Genomic DNA, 25,743 nt, shown 5'->3' on the forward strand with positions numbered 1-25,743 from the left:
CTTTTAAGGATTTTATCTCTATTTCTACGAAGAAGTGTTTTTTCTCATATAAAATACGCAGAAAACTTCATGGTGTGGTAGAGCCCTTAAAATGACACACAATTCTGACTTTTTTACCCTTTTCTTAACTTGTGTAAAATTACGCAAATTTCGATACCTCTTGCGATAGTGTAGCCTAAAAAAAATTTTTTGACGGGACACCCTAATGTACATGCGTGCATATGAACATACGCACGTAGGCGAGGTGCAAAAATTAAACTGTAATAAAAAGTACGAGTCGAATGAACAGTAGTACTGCCTCACCTCTCGCTGCTCCTTCTCCGCCCTCTTAGTACTTTTCTTGACAATTTCAAATGCAAATAAATGCCACAAAACGCACAATTGTCAAATAAATACACCTGAGAATTGTGTTATGGGCTGCCCCAACCCCCGGAAAAGCAACCCCTGCTGAGCTGGCAGCTTATGCATCACCTATGTTGTTTTTTTTTTAGCGTACAACAACACAGATTTGACACTTAATGTTACCCTCCTCTCGAAAGCATTTTTGACTGAGATTCGCTTTGCCTCAGGGAGAAATGGTTCCAGTGAAAAAAGTGGGCGCAACGAATTCCGTGAATTACCACCTACACATTTTTTATTTCATTTCATTTTCTGTTTTTTTGGCACTGGTGGCTGATTTTTTTTACTTTTCGTTTTTTTTTCTTTTTTGGTTTGTGGTTAAGTTAATGTTAGCCCATAGAAGGAACATTAACAGTTAAGTGGTATCATGTTCACTGGATTATGGGTTTGACAGTGTCGCTAAATTTGTATGCACCCTCGCGAGTTTAGCATACATTTAGGCGCAGAAGAGGATTAGATGCGAAAAGAGAAGCATTTTGTTAAATCAGAAGCAACCAAAAGAATTTTTGTCCAACTTTTCTGGCACATACATACATATGTATGGTATGTATATAGGTATGTACATATGTATGTATATAAATTGAGTTGCTAATTTTTGTAGAGCTTTTTAAGTACCCTGCAAAAAATTGTGCGACTAATCTCTAAAGAGAGTATTCCGAGATTACTCTCAATCGGGTACAATTGGGCATTAATTAGTCCCAACTAGTCTCATACGCGTACTAATGGAGATCAATTAGTCCCCAACTCATCTCTGACGGGTACTATTAACGAATTAATGAAGGGTACGCACTTAGTCAATGAAATTCCATGTGCGGCGTTGGCATACAGAGAGAGTATTCGCCTAACAAAACTGAGCACCCCGGTTCGAATCTCAGCTGGCGCAAATTTTTATTTTTATTTTTTAAAAGTGACTAGTCGCTTTTTATACCCGTTCGGGTATAAAGGTGAACAATTAGTCTCTTCATAGGACATGTTCGAACAAAAGCGATCAGTTCATTCCATATAAAGAGATCAAAAGTGGTATTAGTCGCATGCTCCTTTGCGATTGCTCCCGGAGTCATCCCGGATTAGTCCCATTTTTTGCAGGGTAAGTACATACACATCTTTTGGATAGGTGAATTTTGCCACTGTAAAACGTTAGTTTTAATTTCAAATGATACTTCGAAAACTATTTTTTGTGGATTCATCCGATTAGCCACAATAAGAAGCGCTCCTAAAGAAACGCTTTCAGGAAGGGATTTTTCAATAGAACATTTTCTTTGGAAATTGTATTAGAAGTCCTACCAATAGCGCTGGCATTCGAAGGCAGACGAGAAGGAGCGTTTCCCCTTCTAAGGGAATCTCAATCAGAAGACCTTGAAACTCTAGCCGTTCCATGCAAAATAGAAAGGAGGCGTATCGCTTGAAAGGATCTGAAGTAGGGACTCTCAGTAGGCCAATTTTTTTCTAAATTTGCCGACAGGTGAGGTAACCAGGATATTTAGAAAGTACATATATACGTATGTACATATCGTCAAACAAAAAATAAATAAAAATTATTTACAGTGTCAACGAAAAATATTATTTATCTATTGTTTACGCTTTGGTTATCGTTGTGGGGGGCGTTATCGGTATTATTACCGTTTTAATGACGTCTACAGCTTTAACTACATATTATTTTCGTTGCCGATATTGCCTTGAAGTGTAATGCTCACGACATCGGCATGGTCGTCTTTATCATTGTTTTCCCAGGTATCGTTACCGATTACCGTATTACAGTTATTTTCTTTGTCGATTACGTTATGCTCTTCTTTTTCTTTTGCGACTGAGTATACACCCATACAGCTGTGTTACTTGTTAAATAAAATTTTTTCTAGAGTTTTTGCCATACACTTTCATAAAATGAAGACGAACCCGAAGTAAAGTAACTCGAAGCCACTTTCTACTCGATGGTAAGTGCAATTACGGCAGTGGCACTGTGTGGCTGACGGTGACGGCTGGCGCAACATACAATTTAGTGAGACTTGCAACAAGATTGTGTTGCATGCAACTATTCATTCACAGTATTTGGTTGGAAATTTGTGTAAAACGCAAATTTGCGCACTAACAAATTTATGTGAAAATTTGCCTTACCTAAAATAAATATGCAGATACGAAAACAACTGCGAAACAACAACAGCTATGTATGTAGCAGCTGAAGTGGCAAAAAGCAGCATAGTAAAATAAGAAATAAATTTTATACGGCAACACCCAATAGCAAACAAATACACACGTGTTTTGTTTTTTGTTTTTTTTGTTCTTATAGAAGTGCACTACTTTCCACTTTGAAAGTGCGTGCATGTATGTGTGCGTTATTTGGTGGCACACAATCAAAGTGATTTAATTTAGCATTCAGTCGGCGTGCCACAAAAGTGGATATTGATATTTTGTCCTAAAATTTTGTTATTTATGTTCTTTGTGGTCGTAGCTGAGCTGTGTGGCCTCGCCCCCCCCCCCACTCTCAACCCATCCACTTAGCCACAAAAAGACGTGTGACTGTGTTAAATTTGCACCAATTTGCAATGTCTCCGCAATTGTGAAATTTGAGAAAATTTACAATTTGCTTAGCAAAAAACATAATTCTATAAAGTTCCGCACTAAAAGCAGCACGCGGCGTTTATACAATATTTTGCGGTCCTGGGCCTTTGTCGAATCGAAAGGATATTCAGCGAGAGTGGGTGGAAGGAAGCTCATTGGTATGCAAGTCGCACGATTGAATGGGAGAGGGTCGTCGCTTGTCTCTCACTTGGTTAAGAATATAAATTTTTTTACTCGGTAGCAAGTGAATGCAGTCAATCTGCTTTTGGAGATTCCCGTCGACACGAAAGAAAGTGTAATAGAATTCCTCAATTGCAAAAATATTAAATCCACTTTACAGGAATGTCAACTACTTTTAGAATAAGCTTTAATCCATTAAGTTTGTGATGGTGTATATGCTGCTCATGAAAATCATTTTGGACTTGTATTCACTTTAATTTTCTATACCGAAAAAAACCTCGATGGTATTTATAGCTGATAATTGCAAATATTATAGACAGGTATCGACATCGACACGCGTTAATAGGAATATCTGCTCTGGTTTTCTGGGCTTTTTGGGACTGTATCGAGATTTTTGAGACAATTGCGGTATTTTCGGCGCTATTTCGGGATTTTCGACACTGCTTCCAGGATTTTTGGGATTCTAGGGACTATTTCGTGATTTTTGAGGCTATTTCGAGGTTCCTTGCAATTTTGGGGTTAATACAATTTTCAATTTAAAGGCCAAATACAAATAAACATCGATATCAAGATCGATAAATATAACGAAAATTCTGAATTTGTCAGGAAAATCTCGAAATAGAAGCAAAATAACGGACGAACAGGTAGACAGACAAATGGCGCACGGATATGACGGAAGGACGGACAAATTGGATGTACGGAGTTACGGGTTAGGGATATCGGAAAAACATCGAACATTTTCCACTCGATGCATCGATGTTTTTTGAAAACTGACATCTGTAGTACATTGATCAGTGTGCAAAACAGAGAAGTGACTTTGACCAAAAAATTTCAATGGATCCAAAAAATTCCGTTAGAAACATAATTAGCTCTGTTGCAGTAATTTATCGACGTTTACTTCGAGACGCATCGAATCAAATAAAAACATCGATGTATTTTCGCCACTGACAATCCTAGTTAGGGGCTGATCGACCAAGGCCATGATCAGCGACGGACGGGAGGGACGGATAGGCCGACCTGTAATTCATGGAGGCAATCTGCGGGACTTGGTGGAAACGAGGGGGTATATAGGACTGACAGGACACAGGACGGAACGAGGCCAGCAAGGGGAAGGTATGGGGGACTGGGATCAGGCGCGGTTTTCTTGCGGTGGTGGTATTGTGAACGTGCCTAAAAGCTCAGTTGGTCTAGACTTAACTTAATTTAACTTACCGTAAGAAATCATCAATGATTACTCAACACGCGAACTTAAGCCAAAAGGGAAAATATTTTGTTTTTATGTTTTCTATTTCAGCTGTTTGACAGTTTGCCACCTAAAATGCCACATCAAAAAACTTCATGCAAAAAAAAAAAATTGCATTCATTTATTTTTCAGAAATACAAAAACGAAAATATGGCAAGCCTGATACTAGAAGAACCTAAAACGCTTACGGTAAGTTAAGTTTTAACTAACCGCCAACACCGCTTCTCATATAACAACAGGTTGGCCAAAATATTAAGTTTCGGAGATTAAGTGTAGACTAACTGAGCTTTAAGGCCGTTTGGTTACGATTCGTTTTTTATTGTTGGGGCGGTACATTTAATATCTGGATGATCTGCGAAGCCCACCCCGATCCGATAAGCTGAGCTGAGCTGGGCGCAAACTTACCCAAGTACATCACAACGCTTTATTTTATGGCGGTATCGTGTGCTTGGCTTTGGCAATAATTCGCCGAAAATCGGTATTATTTAGGATGCCTTCCTGGGTATCGAAATGGTACTCTTTGAAAGCCTTATAGTCTAACACAAACATTTGTAACAACAATCATAAGTGTATATTAACATTTCACATAAAATATAATTGAAATCTGTAGGTAGCTGTTGCGAATCCTAAATCATAAAAAGCAGAGAGTTTCTCAGATAGGAAAAACAGGAGGTACATATATATGCACATACCTACATACACTGAAAATTCGCAAAAATAACTAAAGGCATAATGAAGCAAAATGCTTCAACAAACAAAGGCAGACTTCAAATCTTTATTGCAGCACCTACAAAGCAAAATACTTAGTCATATATATGCAACCTTACTGTGTAAAATGTCAATAGCTCCGCCTTCGCTTATACATATAAGAGTACCTTTAAAATTTAATCTAGTGAAAAGATTCACTTGCAAGTATAAAGTTCTTAAGCTGCATTAATAAATGTGAAATAATTAAACAAATAAATAAACCTTTTTTTACATCTTATACATACAGATGTATGTAAGTTCATATTTTTGAGGTTTCAGCCAAAAAACTGGATGTTTGTGATTAACTCTGAGGCATTTTCCAACCCGGTCGGTTAGTCGTTAAAACACTTACATAATTACTTTCTGCACTTAAGGTAATAGTCCAGGGCATTGATGGCCAGCTGCGTCACCCAACACACAACAACTGATACAATGTACCACAGTTTGCATGCAACATTTTGGCAATTAACTTTCCTTGGGTACGCTGGTACATAGATGCGTCACAGCTAATGATATTTCTGGCACATAACTAATATCAAAGACAAGTGGCTGCAATTTACACATACATATGTATATAGATATGTATATTTCCGAGCTTTAAGAGTTTTATAATCTTTACCTCTTAATAATATACAGAAATAGCTATCACTTCTACCATTTTTTTTCAAAATTATTGTTGCTTTTCCACAATAGTTTTTCATTAAAAACGGCCTCAAGCTCAATAAGAATTGATGAATATACATATTTAATATACAGAATTATTTCAAAATTTAAATTTTGTGGAAAATCGCAATCAAAGTTTGATCAATTCATACAGTTGGTATATCAAAATACAGATGAAAAGACACACATCTTCGCCAGTTTTGGGAAGTTTAGTCATCTGAATATATTCAGCCCCATTCTGCATTTCGATTACGTTCCCGCATTCCGCTCCGCTGGAATCGAACTTAGGTATTCTGCGTTACAATCGAAACGAAAGAAGAAGAGGAAGAAAAAACATCTTTCGAAATCAGCTGTTTGCCTAGGAATGTGTGAAATCGAAACAAAACAAAGAAATATTTGCCACCAAACTATAGCAGCATATGAAGTTAAAGTTTGTAAATATTTTAAATTAACTAAATATACCTAGCATCACTGTAATTTAAAAATAAAATACATAATTATAAGAATGAAATCCATAGCCGCTGCGTTATTGCTTGAAGAGAAGAACGAGTCCCAGATTGCTGATGCGATAGTTGAAAGGCGGAGATTTAGGGACATGTTTGATCTTTTTCAGATGAGTGAAGAGTCATAAGGAATTCATCTTGAACTGTATTACTCATCGCTTAAAGTCAGTGAAATTATAAACGTTGTTTGAGCACTCCACAACATTTGCATTTACTACAGAGTGGAAGATTTGAACGCAAATGAATCCCATTTTGAAAGCCGTCAGGAGGAGGGGAGAACAAATCTTATCTTTCCATAGCAAATCGAATTCGAGACAACATACGCACCTCTTTTTAAAAAGTTGGTAAAAACGAGTGCAAAAATAAAAGCATCCTTTTTATGTAACTTCACATTTTATGTATGTATGTATCTATGTGCATACATCTATTAATTTTATATAAAAAGAATAAATTGCATTCAGTGCATTTCACAGTCTTATATATAGATAATGTAAACGAGAATGCCTGGACTTCCGCTTTGAAAACGTCGCGCAACATCCCTTTTGGTTGCCATTATTTGAGCCAATTTTTCGTATTGCCCGTATTACCGCTCGCGAAAATACAGAAATCGAGAAAATTCGTTTATGATGACTTTTACAATCATGGACAGTATATTTTACTTAAATTTTTTATAAAATTTTATTATTAAACCCACGAAAATAACAATTGAAACGTTCTCCGTCAACAAATTTGCAACTTAGAAAAACGGAGCTACGATCGAAATGTAGAATAGGTATAATCGTAAATTTCGAAGATTGATCGAAAGGAAACGGAACGCAGAATACCAAAGTTGCCAAACGGAGAAAATTTCGATTCGAGTCGAAATGCAGAATAGGGCTGATTATCCTTATCAAGCTTGGTCATTGTATGATAAAATCCCCAAAAACGTAAATTTTGAATTGCATCTCTATATTATTTAGCGTGTGATATGTATATACATTAATATGTATGTATGTATGTATGTATATAGGCGCATAATACATAGGCTTATATGTATGTATATTAAGGTGGAAAATGCTGTCCATTCAGCGCTGCTTTACGCCAAGTTAATCATTGTTTATGACTTGGTAATGGCTTATCAAAGAATTTGCTGGGCGTGACCATTCCAGCATTCCCTACAGATTTCAATATTACGAATACATATTTATTATCTCGCTCAGGGCACACTACTTAGTTGGATAAAAACGCTAGAGCTAAGCGATATGGATTAATGCACTGCGTCGAGCGTTGACCAGCCCACCAATTCAGCACATGAACCCATGAGATTGGCTATAAAAAATGGGAGCTTATCGAAAAGTACTGTAATAAATCTGATATCTATGCGTTTAACTGTTAATGTTTACATTTTTTATTAAGTGTTTAATGCTGGCCATATAAAAGCCATACATACATACATACATATGTACACCGAAATAGGCATTGAAGAATACCCTCCAATGAGCGAAAATCTCCATAAAACAATGAACGCCATGCGAGGATGTGAACTTAAAAAACAGCCTAACTAAAGCAGTTGCTAGTATGTATGTATTTGCCTTAAAGAAGAGGGTGGATATGGATGCTTGGTTTTGCGGCAGAATTGTGTTTTTCCACCCGCAGGACATTCCCATTTGTGCTCTTCACTTCTCCCGAAGACACAAGTAAATAATTTGCGGCAATAAATCATTTTCAGTGTGCACAAGAATAAAATATTCGCTATTGATCCTTTGCGGTAAGATGAATGCCCAAGAAATGTTTTACTTTGTGGCTCTGCATGTAAGCGAAGTCCCATTTTAATTACTTTAATAATTTCGTAAGCTTTAAGAACACATAAATTCATCAAAATGAAGAAAACTACGTTTTTTAGGAAAGCACATGTGTGACGGCAAAGTAATAAATTAGCCAATTTGTTGCAAAGGATTAGAATTTGGAAAATTCTTCGTTATAAATGTCTCGCACTCGTTACTTATGTCTGTATGTACATATGTATATATATATATATTACTTACATCTGCTACATCTGTTTGCGTTGGATTTAGTTCAGAGAGGAAATTTACTCTGTGTTCGCGTAATGGCGTAAATGTACACAGAAATGTAATTGCATGCATACATGCATAATTACATACATACAATAAATTAAAATAAAAGTTGCTAAATTTGTATCTAGCATTCAGATCTTTTTAGCGATAATGGAAAGACCACGTTTTCATGCCCATGGAACTTTTAAGGTCGATACTCATTATGCATTCCTCGTTTCTGTAAAGTTCAAATAATTAAAGGAAAATTTTAAATGGAAAACAAAACTACATATAAGTGAGAACTTATGTCGCAATTTAAAAATGTGAATTTTTATCTTTTGTTTGCAAAAAAAAAAACTTACTTATTTGCATAACCTCAAAAATTTTCTGATTTATTTCCATTTATGATTTTATGTAAGCTTTTAAAATTTTGTTAACTTTCGGCAAACAAAATGGAAACGGAAATGGATAGATTAAGTTGTAGCGAGTTGATTTTATTTTACTTAACCCGCCGTTTTCAAGAAAAACGGTTTTTTCTGAGCTATCATGCTATTACAAAAGGCGAGTTGTTTGAAATTTGGCTGATTTGGTGTTCGAAAAAAATTAAAGCCCTTTTGGTTGTCAACCATGTTGAAAAAAAAATGTGTTGCTGCAAAAAGTCAACTGTGTCTATCGCTAAAATGATAAACTACGAAAGCTACAATTTTTCGGAATTTTTAGCTACCTCTAAAAATTGCGGTTCTGTCCTCTCTTTCGCTAAAAATAGCGAAAAGGCGATAAATAGTCAATTTTAATGGTGATAAGTGATAGTGAAAATGGAAGTATGTGATAGCAAAAAAAAAATAGCAGCCTCAACATGGATTACATTTATCTCCCGTAGCGTAGCCGCGGAGTGTCAGGAAGCTGCAGAGAAAAAAGATGCCGCCTACAGGGCCACGCTGAGACGGGCGCAACGCGCGCTATGTGGGACCGCTATAGGGATCTGAAGGGGGAACCGAGACGTATTTGCCGCAATAAAAAGAGAGAGGCCGAAGAGCTTGAAATGCTGGCCGACAGGAAGAATGCCCGAAAATTTTACCAGAGTTAGGCGACTTACGGAAGGTTTAAAGACCGGGGCGTACTCCTGTAAGAACAATAATGGCGACCTAGTAACTGATGTCCAGAGCGTACTTAAATTATAGACGGAACACTTTTCCGCCTTACTAAATGGTAGCTGGTAGCAGCACGGAATGTTGTGGAGAAGAAGAACCCGAGCCCACAGTCGATGATGATGGAGTCGACGTTCCACCGCCTGACTATGACGAGGTACGTATAGCAATAACGCGGCTGAAAACAACAAAGTCGCTGGCTGACAGCCTGCCAGCTGAGCTATTCAAGAACGGCGGCGAGGAGTTGATAAGGTGCATGCATCAACTCTTGTGCAGAATATGGTCAGATGAACGCATGCCCGACGACTGGAATTTAAGTGAGCTCTCCCAATCCACAAGAAAGGTGACCCCGCCATTCGCGCCAACTACCGCGGGATCAGCCTTCTAAGTATAGGTTACAAGGTCTCATCGAGCGTATTGTGTGAAAGACTGAAGCCCACCGTCAATGAACTGATTGGGCCTTATCAGTGTGGCTTTGGACCTAGCAAATCCACCATAGACCAGGTATTCACAATACGCCAAATCTTGGAAAAGACCCGCGAGAAAAGGATCGAAAAAGGTCGACTTTAAAGCCGCTTTCGACAGCACTAAAAGGAGTTGCCTAAACGCCGCTATGTCTGAATTTGACATCCCCGTCAAACTGTTACGGCTGTGTAAAATGACGTTGAGCAATACCACCAGCTGCGTCAGAATAGGGAAAAACCTCTCCGAGCCTTTCGCCACCAAATGGAGCTTCAGACATGGCGACTCTCTTTGATGTGACTTTTTTAATCTGATGTTGGAGAAGATAATAAGAGCTACAGAATCGAACCGCTCAGGAACAATTTACTACAAGAGTGTGCAATTGCTGGCTTATGCCGATGTCATCGTCATCATCGGTATCAAAACCCGCGAAGTCTGTTGTGCCTTTTCAAAGTTGGATGAGGAGCTAGGCGAATAGGTCTGGTGGTAAACGAGGATAAGACGAAGTATCTCCTGTCATCAAACAAACAGTCAGCACATTCGCGCCTTGGCAACCACGTCACTGTTGACAGTTACAATTTCGAGAAAGTAGAGAATTTCGTTTACTTGGGAACCAGCATTAACACCGATACTAATGTTAGCATTGAAATCCAACGCAGAATCACTCTTGCCAACAAGTGCTACTTTAGACTGAGTAGGCAATTCAGGAGTAAAGTCCTCTTTCGACGTACGAAAACCACACTCTGTAAGTCACTCATCATGCCCGTGCTGGTATATGGCGCAGAAGCATGGACAATGACAACATCCGATGAGGCGGCTCTTGGAGTGTTTGAGAGAAAGATTTTGCCTAAGATTTACGGGCCTTTACGCGTTGGCGACGTCGAGTACCGCAGACGATGGAACGATGAGCTGTATGAGCTTTACAACGATATGGACATAGTGCAGCGAATTAAAATACAGCGGCTCCGATGGCTTGGTGATGTCGTTCGAATGGACACCGACGCTCCAGCTCTGAAAGTATTCAACTCGGAACCCGCTGGTGGGCGCAGAGGAAGAGGGAGGCCCCGACTGCGATGGAAAGATCAGGTGGAGACACTTGGCTTCACTTGGCGTCAGTTGGCACAGAGGAGAAACGACTGGCGTGCTTTGCTGTACTCGGCCAAAAACGCTTAGGCGGTTACAGCGCCAAAAAAGAAGAAGAAGAGAAGCGTAGCCGTGGCTATGTTACAAATAATACACTTGCGCCGATTCGCAAAGACCATTGATGAGCAGCTTTCGCAAAAAGGCAAATCCTTAAGAGAATTTGCGGATTAAAATTTCGAAATTTTTTACTCGAAGTGAATAGAGCTTTGAACGTTCTTTTCACAAATTAGTTTCAAAAACATTCGTTCTCTTACCAGCGATTTTTGGTAAATGTGTCACAAAGCTGCATTTGCATTCTGATTATAAATAATAGCGGTGGAGAATTTGGGAGTACTGAAACCTCAAGTGAAAATGAAGTGTTTTATGAAGACTAACTCATTTAGGAATCTCTCCTCAAGGCATATCTGCGAGACATGTAGTAATTTTTTTTATTTTTTTTTAATTTAGGAATTTCGATAATGCCATCATTAATCGCTAGAAGACACCATTTATGTACATGTGGCCATAATTATTTCATTACGAAGCTCATTATAAGGGGGAGCGGGTTGAATATGGTACGAAAATAACTTTTGTCAAAACCAAGCTAATTGGACAATAGCCGTGTTCGCGTACGCACTATCCAGTAAATCCAGTACTAATTTTACTGGTTTTTTACTGGATGTCGTTTTCGTACGCAAAAACTTGCAAGAAACTAGCAAAACTGGGGAAATTGAGAGAGCAAAAATGACAGCTGAACTTTCAAGTTTTACTGGATTTTTACTGGATAAATTTTTACTAGCAACTATTTGCTAGTAAGAAAAACAGCTGATGGCATGATGCCTAATATAATTCACATTACCAAAATAATTGTTTGTGGTGCTTTTAGAGTTGCAATTGACAAAATAAACCTATTTTTTATATAATGAAATGAAAAATACTAGTTTTCTACGAAAATTGCATCGGAAAATAACAAATTAGTCAGCTGTTCATAAAACTAGCAACTTCTTGTTTGTTTTGCGTTTTCGTACTTTCTTGCATATTTCACTCATTGGGAGTAAATATTGGCTTACTCTCCGAAATTTGGTTACTGGCAAGTTACTGGATATTTTTTGCTGGAGAATACGAAAACACAACTAATGTTTTTGAGTACTACTTAAACACATATACATACTCATCATTTGAACATACAAAAAAGCAGTAAAGTCTGTTTTATGAAATCCAAGTCATGTTTCACATTTTATTTACTGTCTTTACACTTTTTGTAACGTTTGCCATCTTTTTACATTAAAATAATGCAATAGTTTAGCTGCTATTAATTTCGCACAGAAAATATAATCATCTGGCCTAATGTGGAATGGCCCAATATCAATATTGTAGTTTGCCGTTGCTTATTCCTTTAGTGATTTAAATATCTGTTTTCGAGCGTCCAAAAGAGCTGTTTCGCTAGGGTCGTTCTAAAAAGGGAAAACTTCCGTTAAAGCTTCGAGGCGAACCAAGAAATTACCAGCATCTCCTGCCGCTCCTTCATTCGCATTTATAAGTACAAAAAATGCACAAAAGTCAAGTTGACAACAGTGCGCTCATCAAGGACAACAAAGCCTGAATGGCACCACAGCTGGGGTGAGGAGATGAAATCGAACGAAAACCATACGCAAGAAGGCAGTGATGGCACCACCAACAACAACAATACTGTGACCATATTTACTTTCGCATTTGAATATGACATTTAGTTGACAGCTGTGGCCGTCGTAGACATTAACTTTGTCGACTGTCATTGTATGCGTACTTACGCTGTGCATGTGTGCGCGTGCCATTGTTATGCCATTTGACGTTTGCTTTATTAATCAGTTTGCCCTGCGGGGGAATCACCCACTCACCCACTCATCCACTCACCCTCCCACTCACAAAACGAATGGCAACTTGCTGAAAGCGGTTGTTCGAGAGTGTCTGTATGTACTATGTATGTATGTGTTCCGATAGTTGGGCGTGCGGAAGTGCACATGAAATGCTGTCCTTTGACCACTTTTTCCACCACTTTTTACTTTTAATTTTTAATTTTGGCCTTTTGCGCCCTTTCGCACACTCCGTCGACGGTCGGTGGCTTCCAGATGGGCTCTCTTTCTCGGTCGGATTTTTTTTTTCCTACATCTTTTCGCAATGGTGTAACAAACAAAAAAGTCAAACAAATGTCAGTCGCGTGTTAATCAAGTGTGAATAAATGGCGCAAAGATTAGAGTTGCCGACAACGAGGAACCAAAACCAAAAAAAAAAAAAACAACAAACAAAAACAACAACGGAAATAAAGCGAGCAAAAATGAAACGTGCAAACCCATTTAAAAGTGAAAGTGCATAACCACAAAGCGCGCGCGTTCATAGGTTTTTTTTGAAGAGATATGTAAATGTGTGGGTGGCAGGATAACAGGTTGATTGTGCGGTTAAATGGAAAAATGGACTTTTCGCGCCACAAACGCAAATGAAAAACACATAATGGGCATTTAAGCGATTTTTAAAAGCATTCCTCGCTTGAATTAGTGGTTTATTTGTAAGAAATTAGCTGCTAAATATTCCCAGGAATTCCATATATTTTTACTTAAACATTTTATTTTAAAGGATCCGTAAAATTATCCGCAATCGTTTTCCTCTTCTCCCTTTCACAACATCTCCGAAAAAAGTTTGGGCATAAAATTCATGCAAATTAAACAAAATTATGTTATCGTGATGCTGATGTTGTTATTCAACTGATCCTTACCCACCCCCCACAAATGTTATTGTTTTGACTCGGCTGCGACCACAGCGACACCAGCCTAGGAACGCCTTCAAGTGTTGTGTTGTACATAACTTTAAAATGTCTTAAGCTCTGAAGGCGGGGGTGAAAAGAAATTGGAAAATAAAACATTGTCCTTTTTGTAGCAAATCTCAACTAAACAATCTGTAAACAGCGAAGCCTTAGGACGACCACAGCGCTTACCGCCATTGGCATTGATGATGCGCCATTATCTTGTGTCGTTATCATGCCGTATTTGTTGGTATTCAGCACTACAGGCATTCTCAACAATAGTCATCGACAACACCAACCACGGCACAAACTGTCAACGACTTCAACTAACCCAAAAAAAAAACTGCCCATTTTCAAAATTTCACACACAGAGTTGTCGAAACGCCCGTGGGCAGTGTCGGTGGGTGGAATCGTTTTATTGGCTTTAAGCCGCAAAACACAAAAAGCTCCATTTTTGATAGATATCGGGTCTAAGAGGAAAGCGAGAAAGACCAGTGAGACTGAGCATTCAGTAATCCGTTTACAAACAACCACCAGGAGCGAGTGCTCTGATCTCGGCGGATGTACGGTGAGGCAAAAAAGCTTAAGAATCACACAAATCGTCGTTGTAATTGTGAGGTATTTAGTGTAACATGAAAATTATAGTTTTCAGAAAAACTAATTAGAAGTTTTTATAATCCAATCGACCAAATCTAAACTTTAATTGTGCGCTTCTTATTTATTCAAAATATTCATATTTTAAATACAGCACACTTTTTATTGATTCCTTAGCTGTTGATTCACAAAAAAATTCTGTACCATGTTTACTTAGAAATACCATTTGAGCCCATTTTTCTGAAAGCATCTGCTTCTTCTTCTAGGTGACTTCATGATAGTACATCATATGAGGTCATGAGGGCCTGTCAAAAAAAAAATAGTTTTAGTAATGTAAAGGTGCTGGCCAAATGTAGACTTGCTTTGCTGGCCTTACTGACTTCATTTTGCTTTAATTTACTTTAAAAGCTTGTTTGGCCAAATGTAGCATGGAACGCTGTCAAAGCAATCAGCTGTGCGGTTGCGAAATCAAAGTCTGTTCCATTAACATTAAGAATTTCCTTCAAAATACAACATGAATTAATAATAAAATTAATTACATAATAAAAAAAAATAATAGGATCATCGTCTTAGCTCCTAATCTTTTCAGATTTATTTTGAAATTAATGTGAATTAATTTTTTTTTTTTATTTGAAGGAAAAGATAATAATGAAATAATTATACTAGCTCGTTTACATATAAAAAACTCTTAACTCATAAAGGCGATTTTTCACGAAACTATTGATGAGTAGTTGTTATTGCTTATTGCACGGCTGGTATAGAATATACATACGTTTAATACAAATATGGAAAGAGAAGAATCACTTTTATTTAACATTGAATTACTTACATTTTTCGGCAACACTTTTTTAAATTAAGACATTAATTTACAAGTACATATGTACATATATACATACTTGCAGCAGTTTTAGTTAAACAACATTTTGTTTAAAAAAGCCTTTAGCAATTTGCTTGAATTCATTTATCACGAAAACATATCTCGTTGTAAAAAGCCTGCAAAGCGTTGTCAAATAGAGATTTCGGCTACATATTTGAAACTTTGAAGCGCTTCAAGCTGCCATTTGGCCAACTTTCATACACTTTAGTAGAGTTCAAAAACTGTTTGACGGTTTTCAAAGCGAAGCAAGCAAAGCAAGCCTATGTATAATGCCTTAAGAAACAAGGATCTATAAATACATAATAGTAATTTTAAAAGAAAACTAAAAGGGCGTGTCTCTAGTGCATTTAAAGCTGTGACTCAACATTTTTTTCAAGGCCTCATATGTATTTGGTAATATCTACTTCCAGAAATGGTTGTGGTGATTATTGAACGCGCCCAGTCATATTTTACCTTTTTTGTGGTGGTTTTTGGTGCGATTATTAATTTGTTGTTTAAAGCGTATGTAAATCAGTAACAAAGTTCGCAGCGAGAAAATTTCGGAAAAAATGCAAAGTCAAATAGCTAATCGGTGATGTGTATAATTTTTCATTAAAGCTAAGTCCCCAATTTAAGCAAAAACAATAAAATATTAGAAAAGGCAGCCACCAGCAAAACAAAATTAAAAAATATTTATTACACTACCACGTTAAAGATTTCTTATAAATACATTTGTTTGATTTTTCAAAAGCTTTAACTGATTAAAAGCTTCAATTGATGAATTGCAATCAACTGGCGGCCGCTGTGATGCAGTGGTTAGCAGTGCGCGCTACTATTCCGCCGGGCCTGGGTTCAAGCACAGTTCAACCCAACATCAAAAAATAAAAAACAAAAAAGGATTTCCTAATAGCGCTCGCCCCTCGGCAGGCAATGGCAAACCTCCGAGTGTATTTCTGTCATCAAAAAAAACAGCTCACAAAAACACCATCGCCATTCGGAGTTGGCGTAAACTTTAGGTCCTTCCCCTTTGTGTGACACCATCAAGGCGCACGCCACAAATCGGAGGAGAATCTTGGCCAATACATATGTAAGCGCCAATCTATTATTATTATTAATCTATAATATATATTTTCTTAAAATACTCATTTCACTTCAATATATAATATTTCATTCCGCATAAATGTATGGTTGTGAAAAATTTACTTCTGTCAAAGATTTTTCTGCTGGAGGAATACGAGAATGCACCTATTAAATTGTTTCCGGTTGTCAATACAGCTTATTCCAACATACATATATGTACATGTGTATGTATGTCTTTTCAATAGAACAGTTACAATAGGATACCGTTGAAATTTAATTTTTTATGAATCCGCAAAATCGTTTGGAAACCTTTCGTTTTGCCTCACTGTACATTGCGTAATGCTTTTTTAAAGGGTGCAAATTGCGCTACTTCTAAAGTCTTTTGTTTTTCTTTTTCGTGCAAGTTTTTTGTTTGACGTTTTTTGTACGCACTTGGCTTGCAGGAGTTCTTATCTAATCTTATTTGGAATTATTTTTAAGCTAAACTTGCATTTCAGCACTTTCTCTGCCATTGAAGGAAATGGGGTAGCCACTTATTATTGTTGTTATTCTAGTTACAGCGAAACAAAAGCAATGTACGTCCAAAATAGGATGTTAATTTGATTCTGAATTACAACGGAAATTGTGATGAAACAACGGTTTTGTCTCAATCAATTCGCAACACGATTTTTTGTAAAAATTTAAAACGCCTAAAATTATGTTACAAATAATAATTGCAAGGCACTTCCGTTTTTCGGTCAGCACCAAGAGGTGATCAACAACATCAATCATTTTTCAAACATAAAAATTCGTCACACTTGTGCGTTAAGCTCTCGCTCCTAATTTATTGGGGTACTGAAAATGAAAAAAATGGTTAATGGTCTTTCGCGATGACCTCGTAAATGCTGAGCATCGTAAACGACTTTTGACTGGCCACAGCCTCGGGAGTGGGCACATTCAACAGTGCTTCGGTGCGCGATATTTGATGGCTATGAATTTCGACGATTGCTTGTGCGTCCGTCCATACATGAACATTTATTGGAAAACATTATTTATGACTTTTGTCGGCGCCACCACTTGAACCTGCAAGCTGGCAAACCTCACGCAATCGACCCACACGAAACAACAAATGCGACAATGTGAATGGACACTTTCAAATTGAAATATTTCAAATATGTATTGAAAGTGATGTATGTATGTAGCAATTGTAGAGAGAATTTTGATTTATGCTACTTTTCGAAACAAATTCTGTATGGTTTTAAAGAGAATGACGCTTTGGTTTTGGAATTTAAAAATCCATCAGAGGACGTTGCTGTACAAGCATACAAATTATCTACATATATATACATACATATTTAAATGGGTATGGATGTATCTATACCCTGCAGGGAAACCGCGAATTATTGAATCAAATTTCTAGTTCTGTACTAGATCTATATCGCCAGAAACGAATCGGTCCTATAGTAACTAGATCCCCACCAGTCCAAAATCAGCGAAATGTGGTACTTTTAAAAACTATTTTATTTCACGTGTCTCATTAGAAATCTATATCTATGATGACGAATTTGGAACTAGTTCGGAACTATCGAAAAAGGGATGCAGCGGGGGGGGTTGCTTTTTCGTTCAAATACTACTTTCATTCTGCACCTCTCAGATGCTTTTACATAGTTGTAGCATGTAAACGCATGATAAAAAAAATAGGAAGGTAGAACCGTTGAGAGAAATTTTTCAAATTCTTGACGTTCGCAAGCAATTTTATTTTAAAATTTTACACACATTCTCATTTTCAATCTCATACAAAACAGCTGTTCCTGTAAAACCAGCAAAACTTGCAAATCGTGAAGTACGGGAACAGGCTAATTCTCATTTTCAATCTCAAACAACAACTCTGAACAATCCCGTTTTTTTACTCTCAATTTTATTTGATTTTAAAATGTTGGCAAACTTCAAAAAAAAAAATCATGGCCGACGAATTGAGAGAACGGTTTTAACTTACTATGTTTTTATCATGTGTAAACGTATGTATATTTTTCATAATCATTCAAACAAATTTAATTTCAAATTGAAAACACATTTTTTTGAAAATAATTTAAAACCGGATACACGGAACAAGTAATTTTTAAGTAAAAAAAACCGACTTCAAATCTCATATAAAAATTTAAGATTATCGTTAATTTCCAATGATCCAATGACCGGCTTTAAACCAAATTATTTGGGACCACCTGTGAGGTAACACTTTTCCTTTAAAAAAATAATTATAGAAATAGCTTAAAGTGGTACAAAGTTATGCGGTAACATACATAAAAAAAAAAACAAAACAAAAAAATATTCCGACGAATTGATAACCTTCTTCTTTTTGTGAAGTTGGTCAAAAATATTGAAAAAATCATGATAATTTTTTCGTCTGTCGATATTAGAATTGGTCAAAATTATAGAATTTAGGAATAGTTCGGAACTATCGAAAACGGGAGGCAGCGGGGGGCAATTGACACTTCCTAGGAGATCGCAATGTCAAATTCGCCATTTGCTAGCATGCAAAAGAGAATTAACGCGCATTAGTCATGCTTCTAAATTCTCTAGTACGGAACCAGTTCGGCACCACTGCGATTCCCGACAGGGTATTCTACATACATACATACATACATACCATGTATGTACCGGCGATGCAGCTTTTCAACGGATACTTGTTCGTAGAGGACATTAATGAAGGTTCAAGAAATCATTTGTATGCGCGAAGATGCTATCGAATTTTCACAACAAAAAGGATTACATGCTTAAAGTAATTGCTACACGTTGTTGAGCTTGTGTAAATATTGTAACCGAATTCGATTTATACCTACTACATATATATGTATGTACGTACTTGATTCTCTCACCATTTGAGCAAACATTTTCCAGTCGTTTAACACTTTCTTGAATTAATCTTGACTTTTCTTCGAAACAGCAACTTTGCATGTACGTATTTATGTGTAACTTGAAAGCCGGAATTGAATTGGTAGCAAATTCCGTAAAATCGTGTGTAGTAACTATATATAGATACATGCATATATAATACGCGAAGGGATTTTTTGTCCAGCATAAAAGTTCTGTACCGTTCGCCCGATTTTCAAATTTGAGATGTCAAACTAAAGCGCTTGGTCTGTAGATGGGCAAACTGGTTTTAGTTTTTCGAAAAGAGTTGCCACCTGTTGAAAAATTAAATTCAAATTATTTAATAATCAATAAAAATTCAAAAATGAGGTGTCAAACTAAAAGCCCTGGATCGTAGATGTGCATTAAGAATTTACGTTTTGGAAAAGAGCTACCACCTTTTAAAAAACTATATTCACATTATTAAAAAAAAAAAACAGTTATTACGAACTGGATATCAATCGAAATGGTTTTGAACATGATAAAAACATTAAAGGTAAATTCATTCTCTCAATTCGTCGGCCATGATTTTTTTTCTGACGTTTGCCAGCATTTTAAAATCATATAAAATTGAGAATAAAAAAATGGAATTGTTCACAATTGTTGGGAATGGGAATGAGTGTGCGAGTTTGAGTTTTCGAATTTTTAAATTACATTGCTGGAAAACGTCAGACTGCCTCTCAATGGTTTTTCCTTGTTATGTTTTTATCATTGAAAAGCTTTGTTTCTTAGCTGAAGTATAGGAGGGTTGCCACCTGTTTAAAAAATCATATTAAATAAGAGAAATATGTATAAGCATGTGGGTGCCAAACGAAAGGGGTTTCAGAAAGTAGTTTGAAAATATTTTGAAGAGGGTTGCCACCTGCTAAAAAAGTCGAATTTAGATTACTTATACATAAGTTACACGAAATATCAAAATATGCATGCCAAACGAAAGAATGTTAAGAAATCTTTAGTTTGGACTCTATGAATGTTTTTGAGATGTTGGAAGAGGGTCGCCAACCTGTTTAAAAAGTTGAATTCAAAATATTTTATAATTTATTTTTGCTTATTTATGCTTTTATTGTATGTGGGGCAGTCCTGCTAAGCATCAACATTGGGAAAAAACAGATTGAGCCATACGTGAGACGAATAAGAATATTAATAAAATATGCTGATTTTTTAAGTTCAATGAACGTACTGAGTGGACTTCGTTTGTTGTATTTACTAAAATTTGTCTGGGAAATAATAGGTCTGCTCGTTGAGTGCACTGAAGTATCTTACACTCGATCAGTATTAAAAGATTTTGTACTATTTGGGCCTTATCAAATTCTCGGAGCTTTTCGAAAAACATAAAACAAGGACCCTAACCCTTTTCAAAAAGAGGCATTTTCAATCTATTTAGCCTCCCTTATCAAAATACGAATTTTCATAAAAAGTGGACTAAGCAACTTTTCCCTCTAGGCTAGCGATATAACTAATAAGATGAATTATAAAAAGGGTTTTGTAAACATTTTTTTTAAATATATTGTTTGCATTAAGTCGATTTTTGTGAAAACTATAAAAGGCATACATATAACATACGGCCAAGAATGAATATAAGATTGCGCCAATGAGAGAGGATTTTTGAGCGTAATATTTGGCGAATAACACCACTTTTTTTATTTTTTAATGAAGTTTCTTATATAGGGAATGCATTAGCTTTTCTGCCACTAAAAGATTAACGCTACGCTTGAATGAAAACTTTAAAACAAATTTAAGAACATATGTATGTATGTCTATCTTTTCTCCACGCAACCTCAATAGCCGAATGGTCGCGAGTTCAAATCCTGGCGCACGGTTTTCTTCTTTTAATGATTTTTTTATTTGTAGGTTCTATTTAAAGGTTTATAAAGTGACACCGACACATTACTATCCTGGGACATGTCTGTATAAAAAATTATGCATCTTGTTATGTATAGGCTGAAAGGGCGATACATTACTTTCTATATTACCAAACATTCCATTTTACAACTGGGGATGCTTCCGCATGATATAGGGCGGTATTATCACTTGCAAAGCGAATGAATTGGGCGAAGCGAACGGTTTGGCGAACGCAACTTAAATATGCATTAAGAGTGTTCGCTTTTACCAGCTCGTGCTTCTCTGTCTTTTAATTCGCTTCGGCAAACCGTTCGCTTCGCCAAAATCATTCGCTTCGCAAGTGATAATACCACCCTTAATATTCATCACAGTTCAATGCAGAGTCTTGGATTCCGTGCCGAAGTAACATGCGGGGCAAGAGAAGAAATATAAGTATATACATATGTATGTATGCCATCAAGTAAATAGCAAAAAAATGTCAAAGCAAGCGACATATCATGTAAAGTGCCAAAGGAACGTCACTCTGTTGACACTTCGGGATTTGATTTTAACTTGGAAAACGGAGCCCAACCACAATCAGATCAATCGCGAATCATTATATGCTGGCAGTTTGGTATATTTTGCTTTAGATTTGAGAATTCTTAAGCGGAAGATTCTAAATAGGTGTTATGTAAGATCATAGTATCACCATCATAGAATTTATTCTAAAATTTGTGAAATTACTCGTTATTACATATCGCACACGTAGATCTAAAGTGAGCTCACTCAAAAATAAGATCCGTAAATATAACTGCTTGTGGATCGTTCAGATTCAACGCAATTAATACAAAAACAGGTATGTCAGTAGTTTTTTAGTTGGCGTATATAATCATGAAGAAAAAAATATTTGCAGTAAATGGAAATAGGTTACTCGCTGTTTAGATCTACGTGTGTGATATGTTTCTTCAACCTTTACGACAAGACAATATGACACCTACAACACCTTGCGAATCTTCTACAATTTTAAAGACCTGGGCCTGAATCGCGGCATTCGATATCGAACGCAATTCTAATCCAAGGCTAGTTTAATAAGGTGGCGTCGGGGCGACAGCTGAGTTTTTTGCCGTGAAGAGCACAACGTCAAAATCAAGGCGAATTTATACAAGGTGGTGTTAATGGCGAATTTAGATTACAGCAACAACAACCACATAGTTTTGTATTGCAAGTGTCAAGGCGAATTTACACAAGGTGGTGTTACTGACGAATTTAGATTTTCGCCGCGGTACTTCCTAATGTCAAAATGATATGTTTATTGTAATATGAATTCGCCTTGTTTACAACAAACACATCATTTTGACATTAATAAGTACCGCGGCGAAAATCTAAATTCGCCATCAACACCACCTTGTATAAATTCGCCTTGAAGTGGTGTTAATGGCGAATTTAGATTACAGAAACAACAACCACATAGTTTTGTATTGCAGGGGTCAAGGCGAATTTGTACAAGGTGGTGTTGATTGCGAATTCAGATTTTTGCCGCGGTACTTCTTAATGTCAAAATAGTGTGTTTGTTGTAATATGAATTCGCCTTGTTTACAACAAACATATCATTTTGGCATTAGGAAGTACCGCAGCGAAAATTTAAATTCGCCATTAACACCACCTTGTATAAATTCGCCTTAGCAGGTGCTATGTCAAGTCTCAATTCGCTCCAAAGTTTACATGTATTTTGTTTTTGCTTTGATGGGTGTGCTGTCAAATCAGTAAAAGCAAAACCAAAATACATGTACGGCGAAGAAATCAGCTAATCTTACGACACCACCTTGTATAAATTAGCCTTGGTCAAAATTATGTGCTTTTTTTTAATTATACTGTCAGTGTGCGTAGAATTTGTCAGTGTAATTTTTTACTTATATAAGACTAACACCACCTTATCAAATTCCCTTTGTTCTAATCGAAATTTGATTTAGAGATCAAGGCACTCGAAAGCGAGTGCGCTTCTTCAATTTAAATTCAGCCTTATCATGAGTTTTATTTTCCCCGAACCGGTTCTCCTTTCACTTTTGGTTTCCATGTGTTATCTATGGGCGGAATACAAATTTTCGGGATAATTTTTTTCGGGCGAAACTCAGGATAAAGCGTGAAAAGAGCTGACATTTTAATCGTTTCGATTCGAACCGAGTAACTCTTCGATCACAAATACCGCGATTCGGGCTCTGTTATTACTTGATTTCAAAAAGAAAGAATAAAATGGATGAACCTAAATACATACATATGAATACGGAAACACGTGAACAGGAAGTGGTCTTCACATGACGAGTTCGTTAATTATTACATATAAAAGTTTTATTCTCAACCACGCACAACAAGCAAGCTAGCAAATATGTATTGATACATAAATATCTATATACTACTAAATGAAAATGCATTACATTTAAATTCTTAAATTAAAAAAGGAGTTAAAAGGATTTTAAAGTATACTTTCATATATGTAGCTAGGTTATTTTCTTAACGTTGTTGTTGTTGTTGTGACGTTTTTTCTTAATGCTTACGCATGGTGCATATATTCCTGTGTATAGGTATAGAGCAAAGTCCCCCGAGGACAGTAAAAAACACCACACCTTCTATGCAGAAATCAACCCACTCTCTCATCCTACATATCTTTTTATGACATTTACGCTTATGTTTTGTGATAAGCAATGGTAGGCTATGATATTGGCTGTGACAGCAAGGCAAATGTGGGCATCTATTTCCACACACATTGACCGGTGTGTAAAAAAAAACCACCCTATTGCAAAACTTTTTTCCACATACATATTTTCAGTTTTTTATACACTCAGTTAGCTAACCACTTTAACAAACTGACCGCTATCACTCACGGAAATCGATATAAGTATGTATGTTTAGATGTGCATTGACATTATGTATGTGGCTTTTAAGGTTTGTTTTATCGTCACATACATCAAAATGATTAAGTTTCCCGAACTGAATCTAAGTGGTGGAAATCAAATTAAATAAATTGATATAAGTGATACTGACAAGTAAAAATATGTGCAGGAAAACAACATAAAACAAAATATGACGGAATGCAACATCTCTATATGTAAGTATGTAGATACATACATACATACATATGTATAGGTTGAAGTTATTCACACAAAAGGATGCGATAACAAATATTCATGGAAATTTGAGATTACGATTCCAAATGGAATGTCTAATTAAAAAGTCTTCACCTCGAAAGAAGTTTCTTTAAATCTATGCTATTAATAGTTTCTTTACATATATCTATATAAATTCATTAGATGCGTGGTTAGTGTTATGTACCATTACTTTCCCGTTTTTGCTTTTTTACTTCCCGTGCGAACTGCAATGAAACGTTCATATTTTTCTTCTAAGAACTTAAAAACTGATTCAAAAGAGGAGTACGAGGTCCATTCGTGCTTTGGATGTCCAGCCGATACACTAAGCATTTCTCCTTCTCCCGTATAGATTTCGGTGTCGAGGGGTGCAGAACTAGATACCCAGTTGCAAGATATATCTAAAATGATCTGCTTAGCTTCACCCGGTATTTGGAAATGGGCAGAGTCGGTTAGTGCAATCGCAAACACGTTTTTCTCAAAGAATTTTGTAAAACGTTTGGCCTGCCAAATAAAATACATACACGCTGAACCCACTGGTGATACTTAGTTGATATGAAATTTATTTTACCAAATCCATTGCAATCGCTCCACCGTAGCTATGTGCTACAACTGCTACACTCTCGGGATTACAAGCCATCACATACTTTTCCCAAACATATCTGGCGTGTGCTGAAGCAGATCCAAGTCGTGGTATTGGTCGATTTTCCCCATTGATCATGCGGTAGTTGTCATTTGTATTTGTTAGCAATATATCATATCCCAGGGACTCTGCGCGTTTAATATAGGGAATTTGAGTGCCATGGTCAAGTGAGTTGTTAATGATGAGGCTTTGGAGGCAAAAATTTAGTATATATGTAGAAGGCGTGAAAATATCGCGTTGCTAAAAAATTACCTTCTAGCCCACTGACCAGCTCTAACGTAACCACTACCATGAATTATGACAACTAGCTTTTTCGGTTCTACAAGCTTTTCGGGTTTTGTGAAAATAAATGTTGCTTGCTCTTGTGGTACATCATCAGGTACATATGTGCGTCTTAAACCATTTTGTTCCAAAAGATCATACACAATCTCAGGAATTTGCTGCAAAATATTCTCGTTTGAAAGAAATTACAAAAGTCGAAAGCTACATGTCTTACTTACCTCAGCTAATTGCTCGTAATGTGCCTGATTTTTGGCATGATCGTCAGATATGGTGAATTTAAAAGGCTCTGCCCCAGGCTCTCCTGTGGTTTCATCAATTTTTCGTAGTTGACCCTCTAGCAATGAAATGGACAGCGTAACTTTGATAGATTTTGTATTTTCTATAGATTTGTTTCTAGGAAGTTTTACCTGCATTAAAAGCATAGCCGAATTCACGTAACTTTTTTAACGCCAGACCACTTTTCTCAGCTGAAGACATACTTTTGCACTCACTCCCACTCAGTGGCTGCGCTGCCTTAAAAACACAAATAAACAAAATAAGCAACAATAAACTTCATTCATTTGTTTTGAGTGCAAACAATGAACTTTTTGTTTATTTTTTAGATTA

At 36.6% G+C, this 25,743-nt stretch overlaps 1 protein-coding gene across 6 annotated transcripts in view; it reads right to left on the reverse strand.

Annotated features, from left to right (window-relative positions):
• Positions 1–25,743, reverse strand: part of LOC118735650 (FAM172 family protein homolog CG10038) — a 162,438-nt gene that overhangs the window by 136,418 nt on the left and 277 nt on the right. For 2 of the 6 annotated variants that reach the window (XM_036465537.1, XM_036465570.1), the window contains exons 2-6: positions 25,545–25,650; positions 25,356–25,471; positions 25,108–25,295; positions 24,784–25,042; positions 24,056–24,716 (exon numbers count right to left, since the gene is read on the reverse strand). In XM_036465537.1, coding sequence (XP_036321430.1) covers positions 24,402–24,716; positions 24,784–25,042; positions 25,108–25,295; positions 25,356–25,471; positions 25,545–25,650 — 984 coding nt within the window. In that variant the 3' untranslated portion in view covers positions 24,056–24,401. Of the gene's footprint in view, positions 1–19,204; positions 19,527–21,461; positions 21,478–24,055; positions 24,717–24,783; positions 25,043–25,107; positions 25,296–25,355; positions 25,472–25,544; positions 25,651–25,743 lie in introns of those variants that run through there. The other 4 variants (XR_004992624.1, XR_004992623.1, XM_036465560.1 and 1 more) reach the window with 4 other exon arrangements.

This window comes from Rhagoletis pomonella, unplaced genomic scaffold (assembly GCF_013731165.1).
Source record: "Rhagoletis pomonella isolate Grant_MI unplaced genomic scaffold, Rhpom_1.0 Rhpom_scaffold_00001, whole genome shotgun sequence".
In the NCBI taxonomy this organism is placed as follows: domain Eukaryota; kingdom Metazoa; phylum Arthropoda; class Insecta; order Diptera; family Tephritidae; genus Rhagoletis; species Rhagoletis pomonella.